This window comes from Camponotus floridanus, unplaced genomic scaffold (assembly GCF_003227725.1).
Source record: "Camponotus floridanus strain SB8 unplaced genomic scaffold, Cflo_v7.5 scaffold158, whole genome shotgun sequence".
Lineage (NCBI taxonomy): Eukaryota > Metazoa > Arthropoda > Insecta > Hymenoptera > Formicidae > Camponotus > Camponotus floridanus.
The window spans coordinates 337126-355966 of record NW_020229279.1 but is presented as its reverse complement, the minus strand read 5'-3'; the positions used below and the strand labels follow the sequence as shown (position 1 = coordinate 355966).

The window sequence follows — 18841 nt, the reverse complement described above, 5'->3', positions numbered from 1 at the left end:
CGATAGGAGGTTTTGGAGGGTCAAGATCGACCAAAAAGTATCTCCATTTATTAGTCGACCACTTCACCAGGTACGCATATATTTCAACTTCAAAAACACAAACCGCAGCTGATTTTGTTAAATTGTTAAAGAAAATTCCAGATGTAACGGAGATTGGTATGATATTGTCAGACCAATATCCTGGAATAAATTCCAAAGAGCTTAAAAATTTCCTTCAGGAAAAGAAAATACCACTCATTTTTCCAGCTGTAAATTCAGCTTTTTCCAATGGACTCAATGAGAGATTAAATCAAACACTCGTCAACAAAATCAGATGCAAAATCAACGAAAATAAAGGAAAGAAATCAACGTGGACAACCATCGCTCAAGATTGTGTGAGAGTGTATAATGAAACCGAACATTCAGCGACTGGATTTGCCCCAAAGTACCTACTGGAAGGAACGGATGTTAGAATAATACCGAAGGAACTAAAGGACGGATCAAATTTCAATTTAGGAGAAGATCGAAAAACAGCTTTCAGAAAGTCCATAGAATCGCACGATTATAATAAAAGGATATTCGATAAAAATCGTAAAAACCATAACTTCAACGTAGGAGATTGGGTGTACGTCGAAAATGGAAACAAATTGAACAGAAAAAAACTAGACGAACTCCAAATTGGCCCATATAAAATAATGAAAAAAATATCAACATCAATATATGAAGTGGACACAGATCATAAGAAATTTGAATCAAATCTATTCCATGTAACTAAACTCATACCTGTTTAAACCATGCACACCGATTATTCGCCCTCCCTAGGGGGGTGATGTAAAGAAATAATTTCTTTAATTTAAATATTGCCGCGTTTGAAACGCCGGTGTAATAGACTGTACGTGATGTAACTCGACGCATGGAAAAGTAGGGGGGGATTCGTAACCTGACGAGAACACACGTACGTTTCTGGAAAGTCATAAAAGAATTGTGCCAAGATTTGGTGAAATACAAAATAATAAAAAGTATTGTAATAATAAAATAGTAATCGACACCTGTAATTAATGACATTGAATGTCGTTTCTTTTTGTTACAGGTGAGAATAAGTGTAAACTTGTAAATAGAATGTAAATAATAAGATGAGTTCTTTTTGTTACAGAGAAACACAATTTGTTATTTTTTATTGAGTGTCGATCCGATCAAAATTAACCAATAGCCTTATAGGTATTTATTTTATTAAGATGTCTACCAACTGAATCTCACTTGACTTTACTGCTGGGCGGAGATTATAATGAATTTCTTGCACAATCATATATCAATATGATACCCATAGCATTAATAAATGAAACAAATCCTCGATTTGATACATTCTGGAAATTTATCCTGTCAAGATACTCCTACCTGATGTTTAAGAATTACAATTTCATGTATTTTTATCGAGCGCATCGTTTCGTGCTAGTGACAGCTTCTCAACCTCTCTTGCGAGCTCTGTTACAGGTAAATAATAATAAAACAACTTAAGAAATATATAATTTTATGAAAAAAACATGTATAATATTATAAATGCCTCAAAATTGATAATATAAAGAAAGGTGATTCTATATAAAAAAAATAAGTCGAAAATATATAATAAATATAGTAGAATTTTATTATATGCAAATTTCTTTTTTAGATAAACAGATTTGATATTAAAATAGACGTGCACTTAATTTTCTTTGGTCTCAATGGCCTAAATTATACATTACTTTTACTTATATTTATATTTCTTTTGTATCAGCTCTGATAGCTTATTTTTGTCGATAATAAAAATTTATTTTGTTTCTCCTTCTCTTCGAATCTTTATATTTCAAACTAGGCGATTAAATATTAATATATTCTGGATAATAATACGAAATTTACACAAAAAGAATGGCATCACTGTGTTCATATTTAGCTAATATAACAAGACATTTTTTATAAATCCAACTAGAAAATACTAACCAAATCCTTGTAATAAATTCTATTAAACATTCTAGTTATAAAAAAACGAGTCTTATCGTGATAATTAGAAATGCTTGGTTTAACCAAAATGCATTCTATCAGATACGTCTTAATACAATCAAACGATTTTTGTCTGCGTTTACTATAATCAACTAAATTATAAGAATATGAAAAATAACAATATTATACTTAATTAATTAAATAATATCACTCAATTTTTTTAGTAAATGAAAATGATAATAATATATTATATACACTTTTTTTCACATAGAGAGCAAAAGACTCGCCATGGGCGAATCCAGAAGGATTTTATATTCTAGTCGATAAGCAGACCGAGATTCGGGGTTGTATAAATGCTCGCTCATATCTTTGGACAGCTTGGGAATATGACTTGCTCTCGGTCATATTCATATGCATCGATCCAAACGATGGAATTATTCTTTACACATTTAATCCATATTCGAACATTACGCCAGACAGCTGGTGCAAAATAGAACATATCAAGGGGCGAGCGGGTCATTCTTGGATAATATTGAAGAGGAAATTTATACACGGTATCTTTATTTTTCTCACTTTTTTCTTTTCTTCTTTTTTTCTCATCTAAGGAAACATATTAGCGTGCAAATTAAAAATTATGGTAACGCATTAAATTATAAAAATATATGTCCTCAATGCATATGCGTTAAATTGTATCTAGCAAAGATCTGATAAGCACATTGTTTCTAATAATTCTTTAAATTATTGTAATTGTAATATAATAAAGTGATAAGTCTTAATAAATCAGATTCCGCGCTTTTTTACAAATTGATAACTGTATGCTGTTGTATATCTCTGTTGGCTTGAAATATACTTGAGTTATACTTACCAGATCTCTGCGAGATACAATATAACGTTACCTATGCGTCGCGGACATATATTTTTATAATTTAATGCGTCATCGAACAACACTTTGTAACGCATATTGTTAACTTGTCTGAAGAAGGATCAAAAGAAGATCTGTTTGTTTTTTGTTAATGTTATTTTTAATTTAAAATATACGAATAATCACGAAGAAAACAGTTGTTTCTTTCTTGCACTCCAATTATCGCGCTATGGCTCTTTCGCGCAAATTAATTTTCAATGATGTAAAGTATCTTAATATAAGGTGAAATTTAATTTATATATTATTTGTTATACTATTTTAGAAAAATATTTTTCAAATGAGTTAACAACATATATACTCTTTTGTTCTAATTATAATCTAATGCAGAGCTCGGCAAGAACTGCACATTTCGGCCGATTTTCAGCTGGCTCTGCCTAGCGCGTCCCCCCTTACCTCGCCGTCCCGCGCAAAGCCTACGAGCCGTTCGGCGCTCAGGAGCGGGCGTATGGCAATAGCTTTCCATGTCACCCATGAAGTACTATTGTTGATGCGTTTTTTTAAGTGGTATCCTCTGTAGGCCTAATCCACTGATGACTAAAACGACCCTTTAACTAATTGCACGGAATTATAAATAATAATTGATATGATGAATATTTATGACTTTCGGGATTTTTTACAAGCGAGATCAGGAACATCTATTTGCATATAGCAAGTCGCATAAGACGTGATAAACTTTATCGTCTTATGTAACTAGTTAAAGGGTCATTTTAGTCATCAGTGGATTAGGCCTACTGGGGATACCACTTAAAAAAAAAACGCGTCGATAATAGTACCTCATGAGTGACGTGGAAAGCTATTGCCATACGCCCGCTCCTGAGCGCCGAGCGGCTCGTAGGCTTTGCGCGGGACGGCGAGATAAGGGAGGACGCGCTAGGCGGAGCCAGCTGAAAATCGGCCGAAATGTGCAGTTCTTGCCGAGCTCTGATCTAATGCATTATTATTAAAACATATTATTAAGTTTGCGTAATACTTAGAAAAATGTATCAAAAAATGTAAAATTTAAACAGCTATATCTTTTATATTTTTAGACAGGGATATATGCAAAGATCTGGATTTTGATAAAACGACCACTTTGAACAAATATCAAATTCGATTAAATGCCATTGAGTGGGAACCGTTTGTCAAAATCAACTTGAGCTTACCGAAACAAGAAAGATTTCGCGGTGTAAGCTGTGACATTATTAAAATGCTTTTAAGCAAGCTAAATGCAAATCGCGAAATCACCATATTTAATAAAGATGCTTATTCGTTGGGCCATATAGAGCCGAATGGTACTTATAAAGGTTTGATGAGCCTTTGTGAGCGACAGCAAAATAGACATTACCATGAATACAAAATATGTATATACGAAGGGTGGAAAATTAAGTATGTCTCTCAGCAGTTTTTCCAAATAATTATAAAAATAATTTATAATTTTTTAAGAAGAATTCTCAAGTATCTTTCTTCAAGAATTCTTTAAAAATCTAACTAAATTATAAACTTCATATATTAAATAGATTGATATCCCTGGAACAATCAAATATATATGTTATATAATAATAATAAGAAAAATATTTGTTGATAACTTATTTATTATTACATTGTTTATTAAATTTGTTTACACAGAATTATAAAAATTAAATATAAATAATAAATTGCTATTAATGAAGAGAAAAAGACAAAGAGAAAAAAGAAGCAAAAAAAAAGAAACATTTTCATCTCTTGCATAGCAAGAGAAAATTTCATAGACGAAATTAAAAAATATGATATTACTTTTATTTTTAGATTCCTATATCCCCATATAAGATCAAGCATTTGCGCGATAGCGCAACCAATGAAACCGATTTCTGAATTTATCAAGGTAGTAACCTTTCTATCATCGAAAGTAATAGTAGGAATAATCGGGATATGTTTGCTAACTTACATAGTTTTTGTGAAAAGCGTGGGATATATAAAGGCTGGGCTAGAGATGATAAGACTCGTGGTCTCTGGGATTTTTACATTTGCCTAAAATGGATTCTGCAAGGATCTTCATATGTATGGTGTTAATTTTATTCCTTAATATAAATGCTCTCTTCCAAAGCCGCTTGTCATCTTTGCTCACTGTACCGGTATATTATCGCGACATCGACAGCATACAAAGTCTCAAGGTAATGAAAAATTTCATTTTCTTATGTTTTACCTCTTTAGATTTATATCTCAATTTGCGCAAAATTAATAATACATTTTTTATATATAGTCTCTCTTTAATCTTATTTAAATAAATATGCCAAACTATTTTATAAGCAATTAAAGATATGAAAATTTGTTATTTGTAAATTGCAATTATATATCTATGTAGTATAATTAATTTTGTGTAAGTGAAAAATGTAGAAAAGATTTTAAAGACAATTTCTTTAAATATTCCATCTTTTTCTATTCTTTAAATGATTTTCCATCTTTGATGTAATATTAATTGTTGAAGTGAATTCATCTATTTATTAAAAATTATTTAAAATTATGAAAGATTGTAAATTAATGAAATCCTTTTAAAAGCAATACATAAATACTACTAAATTACAGATTTTATATCAAATGAAATACATTGATAAAATATATATAAAATATGTAAAAGATATTTATTGTAATTTAATGAGGAAAACTTTTAATTTACAAGCTTCCATGATTTTAAATAACTTTTTATTAATTGTTTTAATAAGCGATATCACATTAAGAGCAAAAAATGTAATGCTCAAAAAAATTAAATTAATTTTTAAATCTCCTTTATTATTATTAATAAAATCTTGAAAAAAATATTCAATAATTATTATTATTTATAAAATATTCAATAATACCCAGCGGGGAGCCTGTAACCCCAACTGGGCGCGTCTCCCTGGTGGCGAATGGGAAATGCTCGTCAAGCGTGCTTGAAGGGTAAGGGTGAAATAAAATAGCTCTCAGGGACCAACAGGTACTCGCCAACACGTCTGACAAGCGCGGCGTTTTAAATTGTCAAATCCTTCCAAACTCATGAAATGTCGAATTCCAAAACAGGATTACCCCAGGCGAGCAGAGCTGGAAGCTCAAAATCTCGCACTGATTTGTCAGTCTGCCTCGAGGATTCTGGAGGAGGCAAAAATTCGATATCGGGACACACCATTAAAAGACGAAAACCAAAGAAAATTTACATAGCGACGTACAACATACGCATAATGAGACGAGAGGAACACCTAATAAGCCTCGAAAGAGAGTTAAGAAACATTAAATGGGATATCATGGGAGTCAGCGAGACGCGACTACCGGGCGAGGAAACCACGCTGCTAAAATCTGGGCACCTGTTGTTCCAGAAGAATGCAGAGGAGTCGCACTTGGGCGGAGTGGCGCTCTTGATCCACAAAGAAATAAAACACTTAGTTACCAAGTTGAAGGCGGTGTCTGACCGCGTCGCCTATGTGCTGCTGAGACTGAACCAAAGATACATCCTGCAGATTATCCAAGCATATGCTCCCACGAGTACTGCCCAAGATGAGGATATAGAGCGGTTTTACGAAGACCTTATAGAGGCGAGATCTACTGAAAAGGCACACTTCACGATAATGATGGGCGATTTTAATGCTAAGATCGGAAGACAAACAATGGCCGACACAAATATCGGAATGTTCGGCTTGGGGACAAGGAACAACAGAGGCCAAACGCTAATAGACTTTCTCGGTAGGGAAGGAATGTATTGCATGAATACCTTCTTTCAGGAAAAGCCACAGAAAAAATGGACATGGAGAAGCCCAGACGGCACAGTAAAAAATGAAATAGATTACATCCTCAGTTCGAATAAAAATATTTGTACTGACGTCTCTGTATTGAATCGCTTTGACACCGGTAGCGATCATCGGCTGGTAAGAGCGTGTTTTCAGATTGATACAAGGCTCGAAAGAAAGAAGTTAGTGTTGAGATATCTACAACCGTGCAGAGAGAGTTTGAAAACCGAGAAGCGAAAATACCAGAGCCATCTGGAGGGGAAGCTGGGCCCGGAGTGTGAGCTCGGCCGTTTGGAACTAAACGATCTAAACTTAAAGATCACCAACAGCATTAAATCTGCAGTAAAGCGAACATGCGCACTCAAAAACAGAGCCAACCCTAAGATCACCCAGGCTACGGAGAGACTCATCGAAGAAAGAAGGAACACTGATAGAGACTCTATAAGATATACGCAGCTCAACAAAGAAATAAAGAAGGCGATCCGAAGGGACGTAAGAGCAAATAAAACGAGGGAAATTGAGCGAGCAATCGAGGACAACATGAACCTCAAATCCCTCAGATCAAAACTAGCCAGGGGAAGCGAGAATCAACTGTATGAGGAACAACGAGGGGGAGATCGTGCATGAGAGAAATGATGTGGTGACCATTGTCCGCGACTTCTACAAGGAATTGTATAAAGGATCAAACCCTAAACCCTTACATCTCAACAGGAAACAAGTAATCAGAAATGTAGGTTCGGAGGAGATCCCGGAAGTATCGAGAGACGAGCTCAGAGCAGTGCTGAAAGAGTTAAAAAATCGCAAAAGCCCGAGTCCGGACCAAATAACTGGTGAAATGCTGAAAGTTGGAGGAACTGGACTGGAGGTAGCACTTTGTGCACTGTTCAATAAATGTTTGAGGAAGAAAAAATCCCAGAGGCTTGGCATAATGCCGAGGTCATTCTTTTGTTTAAAAAGGGAGACCCTGCCGACATTGCAAATTACAGGCCGATCAGCCTACTTAACATCCTTTATAAAGTGCTGACAAAGATAGTCACGAAGCGCCTCACTAGCAAATTGGACTTCTTCCAACCAATTGAACAGGCCGGATTCAGGAAAGGTTATAGTACCATCGATCACCTTCAGGCTATACGCACGCTGGTGGAGAGATGCACGGAATACAATATTCCGCTTAATATGGCGTATGTGGACTACCAGAAGGCATTTGACTCAGTGAAAACTTGGGCGATACTGGAGGCAATGGATTTGGCGAGAGTTGACTCAAGATACTCGAACCTTATAAAATACATCTATAGACAAGCCACACTGGAAGTTAAAATCAACGATGACATGTGCACCGAGAAGGTTCAAGTGAGGAGAAGAGTTAGGTAGGGTGACACAATTTCTCCAAAATTGTTCACTCTGGCACTTGAATACGTTTTCAAAGGGCTGTCTTGGGAGAGGAAGGGAGTGGCGGTTGACGGAACATATCTGAGCCATCTGCGCTTCGCGGACGACATTGTCCTATTCAATAGCGATGCTGCAGAGTTGGAAGGGATGTTACAAGAGCTGAATTGTGCATCCAGACAGGTGGGCCTAAGTATGAATTTACAAAAGACCAAGATCATGTCCTCTAAAAACATAAAAGTGACCATCGATAAAGTAACCTTCCAAAATGTAGAGGAATATGTGTACTTGGGCCATACCATCAAACTGGGCAAACAAAACCAGACGGCGGAGATTGCAAGACGGGTCAGTTTGGGTTGGGCAGCTTTTGGTAAGTTAAGGTATATTATCAAAGACCCTAAAATTCCCATAAACCTCAAGCGAAAAGTATATAGGTCATGCATACTACCGGTGACAACTTACGGCCTGGAAACTATGACACTGACCCAGCGCAGTGCAAATTCGCTTAGGGTATGCCAAAGAGCAATGGAAAGATCAATGTTAGGGATCAGTCTTAGAGACAGGGTGAGAAATGATATCATAAGATCGAAGACAGGAGTCCCCGACATCGTCGGACAAATAGCAGCGCTGAAGTGGAGATGGGCGGGCCATGTGGCCAGGTGTAAGGATGAAAGGTGGAATAAGCGTCTGGTGTGCTGGACACCGAGGGCGTCGACAAGGAGCGTGGGTCGACCGCAGTCACGCTGGCACGACGACATTAGAAGGCACGCAGGATCGAATTGGTTACGGGTGGCTCAGGAAAGGGAGACATGGAAGGAAATGGAAGAGACCTATGTCCAGGAGTGGACTGCGCAAGGCTGAGAAGAAGAAGAAATTCAATAATAATTATTATTTATAAAATCTTGAAAAAAATATTCAAAAATATTGGGTTGGGGAAAAAGTTTCTTCGTATTTTATTGCAAAAATGAAACAAATTTTATTCATATTTGAAATGAAGCTTATGAAATTAAATATGTGCCGTTTTGTTCGACCACCTTTTGCCATCTTTGAGGTAAAACCATAATCCCGTCACTGTAGAACTTGTGTGATTTCTGGGCGAAAAACTGTGACAAGTGATTTTCACAGGCCTCTCTTGAAGCCAACTTCGTACCATTAAGAGAGTTCTGTAGAGATCGAAATAAATGGTAGTCTGATGGTGCAAGGTCAGGACTATAAGGTGGGTGCATCAAAACTTCCCAGCCAAGTTCTCTTAATTTTTGACGAGTCGCTATAGATACATGAGGTCTCGCGTTGTCGTGATGAAAGACGACGCCTTTCCTATTGATCAATTCTGGTCGCGTTTTCTCAATTGCCTGGCGTAATCTTTCCAGTTGTTGACAGTAAAGGTTAGAATCAATTGTTTGACCGGACGGCAGCAGCTCGTAGTGAACGATTCCTTTGTAATTCCACCACACACTCAGCATCACTTTTCTTGGCGTCAATTTTGGCTTTGCCACAGTTTGCGGAACTTCATTTCGCTTTGTCCACGATCTTTTTCGTACATTATTGTCATACGTGATCCATTTTTCATCGCCTATTATGAGCCGTTTCAAAAATGGTTCGATGTCGTTTCGTTTTAACAATGATTCGCAGATAGAAAATCGATCCATTAAATTTTTGATTGTTAAATCATGTGGCACCCAAACATCGAGCTTTTTTTTGTATCCAGCTTTCTGCAAATGGTTTAAAACTGTTTTGTGGTCGATGTTCAGTTGCTTACCGATTTCGTTACTGCTAATATGCCGGTCTTGTTCAATTATTTCCATAATTTCATCGACTTTTTCAGTGATCGGTCGACCAGAACGAGGTGTATCTTTGACGTTAAAATTTCCAGATTGAAAACGCTTGAACCAGATTTGTGCAACACGTATTGATACAGCATCACGTCCATAAACATCACAAATTTTTTTAGCTGCCTGAGTTGCATTCTTCCCTTTTTTAAAATAAAATTTTAAAATGTATCGAATTTCTTCTTTCTCTTCACTCATTTTCAAGATGCAATAACTTTTAATTGAATAGATAAATATCACTACTTTTTTGCTACTTTTTCTTTATGATATGTCACCTTTCAAACGCACACAAAGTATTGACAGATCCGATTAATATTATCAAGGTTATGCGATTCTAATTCCATCTGCCGGAAAATACGAAGAAACTTTTTCCCCAACCCAATATTATCATATAACATTACTTTTGAGTAATTTTTATAATCCCCAAAAACTTTTTAAGAAGAAGGTAAAAAAAAGGCGCCAAGTTCATAGTACAAATTGTATCTAATTGTTGTCTTATCTACAAAATAGTGATATATAAAATTGCGCCAATTAAAGATTAACATTTCTAAAATAAATAAGACTATAAAAAAGAAAACTTGTTACAAGTTTTATATTAATTTATACAAGTTAACTTGTATAAATTAATATAAAACAACAAAGTAAAAAAAAATTTAATTAAAAAAACCTATAAAGCATCTGCTATTTTAGCCATAAATTTTTTATAATAAAATGGTGTGAATTTAATATTTTGAGGTATAAGTGGTACATGTTAATTTAATTGGTACTTTTTTATAGGATGCCGGTTACACTTTATACGGACCGAACATCTTCAAGAATATCTTTGACGAATATGATCCTGTATTCCAATCGCGCTACAAGGTAATTAACTACAAAAATTGCGTGGAACATGTCAAAAATTCGTCGACCGCTGTATGTATCGGAGATTGCTACCATTTATACTGCGGAATCAAGAATCAAGGTTTTATTAAATCAAAAATGTTGCGTCCGATAATGCGATCGTATGCCATCCGTGAGAATTGGCCACTGTATAATCACGCCAACGATATTATGCACCAGATGATGCAGGTTGGCTTGATTAAGAAAGTTCAAGATGAATTTTTCTTGGAAATCAAACGTGAAGAGGAGAAACATATTGCTTTAACGAAGAAAAGCTTCAATGTAATGTCACTAAAGGAGCTAACTTTCAGTTTTTATATTCTTGGATTTGGATACGCTTGTGCCATTATAATCTTTGTGTTGGAGTTGGCAATCGGTGGCTCTGTTCCCGTATGTTAAAACAGGAAAATGGTCATGAAGATAGAAAAGAAAAAGACGAGAAAGAAAAATAAATCTGGAACGAATAGTGAACTTTCGATATTAACATTAAAATCCGACTTTCAATTTAAAAGATTGTATAAATGACAAATATTCTCATTGTCAGTGAAGAAACAATGCATATCTAAATCATAGACATCAACCAAAAACAAAAATCAAAAACGATATATGTCAAAACAATAACTTATATACTCTTGAGTTTAATCCTGAATTCTTCACAGTACAAGAGAATTAGCAGAATATTTATGTCAAAGTCATAGGATAACTGGACTTCTTAAATCAAAAAAAGAAAAGGGAGAACTAAACCAGTTGATTTGCTTTTATGCTAATGTATGTTATGAATACAATAATTAACAATAATAAAAATAAATAGAAGAAAAAAACTCATAGGTAATTGTATCTCATTAAACGATATAATTTGATCTCTCCTTGGTGCGATATGTTCATTCACATGTATATTCTTCGACTTTTTTGCTTCCTTAATCCTGCTTATTATTAGTCTTCTCAATTCTTCATTTATCCTTCTTCGTCTCCATGTCCATCTATCATTAAATGATTCGTTAAGAATGTCATCAGTGGATCAAATGGATAATTAGTCGGTGTGTATAAACCTATGCTTTGTGTATGTATGCCTGTATCTATACGTCTATAAATCTGTACACGTATATGTGATCGTAGGACGATCCATTGCCCGATTCCCGATAAATGACGAATCGTGTTCTTTGCTTTTATTTATTGGATCAAAGCTTTTCAAGGAATCAATTTTCGATTCCACGAAGAAATGCCAAATGGATTTTCTGTTTAGAAGCATACACGTTGGTTATATAAAGCAAAAATGGAATATAAGCGAGAACTTTTGACGGAAACAAGAGAGTATACACGTATCAAATTATTCTCATATTCACTCGTATATTTATTATTCCCGCAGTGACACAATTTGCATTTGTTCGACAATTATTTCTTAAATATATTATTTATTAAATATAAATATAATATATTAATTATATTAAATAAAAATATATTATTAAATATATTATTTATTAAATATATTATCCGTGATTGTTATTATCCATGTGCCGTGTTAAGTTGATTTAAAATTTAATCTGAAATAAAAACCATAACACATCGCCGCCAATCTTCAGAGCCATCGCGACAACCATCAGAGCCATTGCAGATCTTCTATCGAACTCCCAAAACAATCACCTTCCCGAACACAATCAAGCAATTATTTATCAATTTTTTTTTCCTTTATACTTCTTCTCTTCTGACACATGTCCTATGAGAAATAATCCCTTACTTAATTAGATATCCATATCTATGCACAAAAATACACACAAATCCTATCTCGAGTAATAAGGATTAATTTCATTTTTTAAAAAGAGATTATTGAGTGGATATAGAGATTGTAAACAGTATAAAATTGATGCGTCTTTGATGTTTCCGGCTTGTCAGTTCGTTCGACCCGAGGTGTCTGCACATACTCTCGGGAAGTGATCGTTACTCTCTTTCTTCGGCCCATCCCTCCTCGGGCTTGGACATAACAATATCTTACACGATGTTATCATTTGTCATTTATCACTGTGACAAGATAATATCTCGTTTCTGTATGTGTATAATTTAGCGGGCGTAACATTTATATGTAATTATATACACGGTAAAAGACATTTTGTATTTTTGTTAAAATTTTTTCGTGTAAAAATTTTTGTGTTAAATTTTTAACATACTCTTATGTTAATGTAACATATTATCGTTGCGTTATTTTGACATTTCTGCGTTGAGTTAATATTCATCGTTTCTAAGAGTTAAAACAACACAATTAATATGTAAATGCACGAATTTTTGATGAAATATGTTATATATTAAAATGAACAGATAAGTTGTGTTATTTTTTCCTTCTATAACAGTTTCCATTTGTTAAATCGACATATCTCTTCTGTTATTTATTATAAAAATGTAAGAATAACATTTTCTTTTAATTAAGTTTAACATTATACATATGTTAATTTAACTTAATATAAATAAAACTTATAAATATAACTTATAAATATGTTAATTATTTAAATAAACTTTATTTCCAGTTAAAGTTTAAGTGTTACACTTTTTTGTGTTAATTTTTAATATACATATTACTTGTGTTATTTATTTGCATACTTGTCTTCTGTTAAATTAACATTAAAATTAGAGTGGATAAATTGGGACATGTGAAATATGTTAAATTTAACACAAAATTTTTTACGGTGTATTCGATTTATTCAAATATTTAATAACATCGATATAATAATTTGACATTGATAGCATTAACATTTGAATTTAATATTATATTTGATTTAATACACATATATTTTTAAGTTTTAAAATAAAATATAACATGTTAAGGTCTATATTTCGTTAACTATTTATTCGTCGAGAATAACGTATCTTCTCATAGTCTTACTGACTGCCGTTGTCGCAACAATGTTTTTAATTTTTAATATTAAGACTCGAGTCTGTGTGGAGGTTTCAAATTTTAGGAGATTTGGTAAGATTTTTTACTAACGATTTATTATATATAATCGTAACGGTTCGTCATATTTTTTGCAATTTTTCTTTTACTATTTAGTCATTCTTTTATAATTTTGTATGTAATTTTCTGCATGTAATTGTTACTAGAAACCAAGTTGTCACACAACACACGTTGACTTCTTATATTCGAGATGCAATCACCATATTTTGAATTTTAATACTTCGTGACTAAAGAGATGCAAGTAAACATCGAAACGTCTCACTTTTAGTTGCTCTCTTAATAAATGCGACTTATCGACATTCGTCTACTTTTTTTATTTTTAACTGACCTATCATCCGCAGTTTAGCTCGTATTAGACTGATTATTGTATCTATTATTGTTTTTTTAAATGTTAAAATTTCTTAAACGTCAATAATTATGCAATTTCTTTAATATTTCTGAAGATAATTTAAATTTCACTTTTAAAACACTTTTATTTTTAAAACATGTTATATTTATTTTTACAACGTTTTTAAAATAAATTCAACTTAATGAAAATAATTTAAATTTACCCCTAAGATTATTGGAATATTAAAAGAAAGAATGAATTTTACTTAATAGCCCTAACAACCCTATTATTAAAGGATTATTAAAGGATTCTAATAATTTTAATCTAACAATCCTACTTACAGAATTCTAATGATCTTAAGAGCCCTAACAATCTAAATATTAATAGAAGAATTGTAATTTTACTTAACCTTAACAACCCTACTTCCTGATTAACTAAAATTATTCTAAAATTATAGATTTGAGAAATCTATCTCTAATCTCTCATCACTTCACCTAATTAATCTGTATATTTTAGTCACGTGCCCTAATCGCGTGCCATAATCGCGTGCCCTAACCGTACTCTTCAGGCCAGTTGAACCTACCTTTCATTGATCCTGGCCACTTTCTTTCTCGATCTTTAATCAGAGATCAAAGAAGGAGATAATTACTCCTTTTTTTGCTGGATAATTACCGGCAAAAGAACGTGAAATATTTACGCTCATTTAATAACGATCGTTCGATTTTACGATCGTTCGTTAAATATTAAATATAACTTTATTTTAACTGAAATAAAGCCAAATTACTACAAATTTCTATAAATTATATTTTATAATAAAATATAAAATTAATGTGTGTATTTATCATATTACAAGTTATTTAATTAATTAATCATTTGGCTTTATATTAAATTAAAGTAAAATTTAAAAACAATATCTACAAATAAATTCTACGATGGATGAGCTATAAGCAATTAGAAAATAAGTGCGTATTATAAGAATAAATTGGCATCAAAAATTGATAAAATTAATAATTGTTAATGGGTATCCTTTATTTAATAAATTAGACAAAATCTTTACAAAAGAATCCTTTCTTGATTTATTCTCTTTTTAATTAATATTTCAATATATTTTCGCAATAGATGTAAAGCATAAGTTCAAAAGAACTTAATTTAATTAATTTAATTTAATTATTTAATTTAATTTGTTTAATTTAATCCATTCTAGCTCATCCATTTTAAGGCAACGGATTTAGCTACAATCTACAATCTACATTTACATCTATATCTGTAATCTCTACGAATCCGTTATCTTAAAGTTAAATAAAAGTTTTTCTTCTCACTCACCGGTACTGATGCGCAACAGCGGAGTTGTTGATACCGAAGCTAGTTGTCTGTAACATATACAAATATAAAATTCATTTATAATAATGTTCACAAAATGCAATTAATATATTAAAAAATTTTTATCTCGCGGAATTTTATATTTGATGTGTAAAATAAGAAGCAGAGATAAACACATGTGGAAAAATTTTAAATTTTTGAAACTATTTTTTAAATAGAAAGTTCTATATGACTTTTATAAAAATCTTTCTCTCTAATTTTCTCTTTAATTCATTTATATAATAAGATCGATTTATTACGTGTACAATTTATACTAATTATATCAAATGTACAAATAATAAATATTCACAATCAGGTTGCTCCGCCGATGCAAGATGCCTCTCCCAGACCTCCTCCTCCTCTCATGTTGTTGGTGCGCGATACTTTGACGACACTCCCGCACTCGCGAGCGATATTTTTATATCGCTATTTTCGTTATTTTACGCACGATACTGAGCGGCACTCCCGCACAATTTCGATGCAGTTAAAAATTTGATCGCGCGATGTATATACTTAATATGTACAATATATACCTTTAACGGCACTCCCTAATATGTATATATCTAACGCGACGCGTTGACGAAGCGCTTGCCGTTCGCGACACGTTGACGACACCAACGACGCGAAAGGGTACTTGGTTTCCCATTCAGGCACCTTAAAATTTATCATAAATTGGAAAATTTAAGATAAACCTCAAGATACCGTCCAGGTACTAAGCCCTCCTACCGCGACAAGGTGTACTCCATGGGAGGGTTATATTATATTGTATTATATATAATTTTATATATAATATAATATATAATTAATTTTGTAATATACTATATAAATTTTAATTCGCAAATCTAAACGATAAATAAAAATATAAAAGATAAGAGATAATCTATTATATAAAGCAATGCTCAAAATAATTGTTAGAAAAAGAATTTGATAATATATGGAACGTCTCATATCACTACCTCACTGTTCGAAGGTCACTGAGAAAATGATCGTAGGTCAGAAACATTATCGCGGTAGTTTATATCGCCAAGGTTGACTATATAGAGAGAGAATTTGATAATATATGAAACGTCACTACTTTATTGTTCAAGGTTACTGTGCGAATGATCGTAAGTCATAAAACGTCGTTGAAATATTCTATGAATGATTGTAGGTTAAGAAAATTTAAAGCATTGGTCGAAATTTATTCAATTTTAATAAGTATCGTTAGAGAAATTATTATAATAAGCGAATATATCAATAATCGAAAGATCATAATAAAATTAATTTCTTTATCCTCTTTTATGTTCCCTTTTTCAATTTTTATTCGCAGTAATTAATGATTGCGATTCGATAAAGATATATCGTTGCGATACATTTTCATGACCTTTACCATAAGTTAATTTATTTTTAATATATTTGTCATCGAAATATTTTACGTACTTTAACATATAGTATATATATATATATATATAATAAGCAATATAGCTATTTTGAAAATAATACATATATAAATAATAATAATAAATAAATAATTTTTATAAGTTACTCACCACATATCTCTCTGACTGCTTCAGGCTCTTTCACTGCTCTCTGAGTGTTCGATACTTTTCCAGATGTCCGTCTTTTTTCTTCTTCAGCTTTTACTGTTTCCTCATAGCACTCATATTCACTCGCGAACAAATAATTAATTATATTTAGTCATATACTATAGAAACGATCACGAAACTTTTGCACGACACTCCCGATCGCAGAATAATTACGAGAAACGCACATTAATATATCGTATAAGGGATAAAGAAGTACGATTCGCTCTACAATAGTCGTAGCGAATTATATTTCAATACTAATCGCGATCGCGTTTAGGAAAAGAATTCAATAATACGAAGCATTTTGTATCATTACTCTGCCGTTGGAATGCCGTGTGAATAATACAAGGTCGTCTATATATTTATAATTTTTGCTTCTTTTGATTCAATTTTTATTTGGAATAATGAAGGATCGCGTTTCGATGGATGTATCATCGCCATATAGTTTCATGTATAGTTTCATTTATTAAGAGTTAATTAATTGTTAATTGTAATAGTCGTAGCGAATCATATTTCGATATTAATCGCGATCGAACTGTTAGAAAAAGCATTCAATAATACGAAGTGTTCCGTATCACTACTTTACTACTTGAATGTCGCCGTGCGAATGATACAAGGTCTTCGCCTATATAAACAATACAGCGCTACGTCATCAAGGCCGAACGTCGTGTTATTGACTTCGCTGCCGAAATATTTTATGCGTACTATGACGTACATATACGATAATTGAATTTATATACAAGTATATTTTTAAAGTCACACACACATGTACACACAGATTAATTATTTATTAAACGATTAATATACATCGCAAGGCTTTCCATTACGTTAATTATTCGATTTTGCCATTCGATCGTTTTACTGCGCGTTCTCAGATGAATTATATATATTTAAATCATCACATAATTATATGATAAAGCATCGGACGAAATATTCTTAATTATAAATATTAAAAGAAGAATAATTATTGTTCCTAAGGATTGCAACAAAATGATAATTTATAATTTTGATTCCAGTCACACACATCGATTCTTAATTGCATTCGAGTCTTTTTAATTAAATGAACGCATCACGCAAAATACGTGTTTCGAAATTATATTCTAATTATATTCCAATCGTATAATCGAGTATTTCGAATAATGGAAAGAGCAATGATCAAATCAACTATTTATTAATAATAAAATTGTAACTTACGAATATATTCCGTTTATTCCGTACGTTAACATCGCGGCGACAATGAATAAACTTTTAAAATAAATAATCAGTATATCGAAACAGTTTTACTGATTTAATTATTGATATAAAAACCGATTCAATTGACAGTTGGTGAAACGGTTTCAATATACTGGTTATTTTCTTAAGAGAATTGTTATATGACGAATTGTATATATTACGTTTACATGCGTTACGCGTTCGAACTCAATTCTGACCTCTCGCGGGAAGACTCGAATCATTCGTCGAGAATCAATCCTTCAAAACGCAATTGTTTTGTATAATTTTTGCAATTAATGATTATTAATTTGTACGATTTTAAATAAGTCGACAATAATCGGAATATTCGATTGCAGGTACGCGAGTGACATACCGATAATATCCGATAAAAAGAAGAGCGATCTTAAAAATGGAGAACGACTGACATCTCGTTTCTACATCAGATTTCGCAAGATCAATCTGCGAAGAAAAGTTAAGTGATCCATTAAACGTCGGGAGACGCTTTCACTGTAGGAGAGAACGAATCCTAGATCTTCCGGACTATTCTCGATAGCAATAATTTCAGTATTAAATCAAAGACACAATTATCCCTCGTCATTATTTTCAATTCACGAAATTGATATTCACGTCAGAAAACATGTTCTACCATTACTAAGAAATATATTTCTTTATTGAAAATTCAATGGATATAACCTTTGTTATTGAAATGTGATTACGAACGATTATATTTATAAATAATAAAATACATGCACAT

The 18841-nt window shown here is 32.6% G+C and overlaps 2 protein-coding genes across 2 annotated transcripts in view; one reads left to right on the top strand and one right to left on the bottom strand.

Moving 5' to 3' along the window:
• Window positions 1–5868: 5868 nt before the first annotated feature.
• Window positions 5869–7959, top strand: LOC105253674 (craniofacial development protein 2). Its single transcript, XM_011261838.1, has 3 exons — window positions 5869–7181; window positions 7300–7453; window positions 7546–7959. The coding sequence occupies exons 1-3, from the start codon at window positions 5869–5871 to the stop codon at window positions 7957–7959; spliced, it is 1881 nt and encodes a 626-aa protein (XP_011260140.1).
• Window positions 7960–8972: 1013 nt separating this feature from the next.
• Window positions 8973–18841, bottom strand: part of LOC105253673 (histone-lysine N-methyltransferase SETMAR-like) — a 29055-nt gene continuing 19186 nt past the window's right edge. Inside the window, exon 4 of the mRNA XM_025406848.1 lies at window positions 8973–9946. Within this exon, the coding sequence (XP_025262633.1) occupies window positions 8973–9946 (974 nt within the window). The remainder of the gene's footprint in view (window positions 9947–18841) is intronic.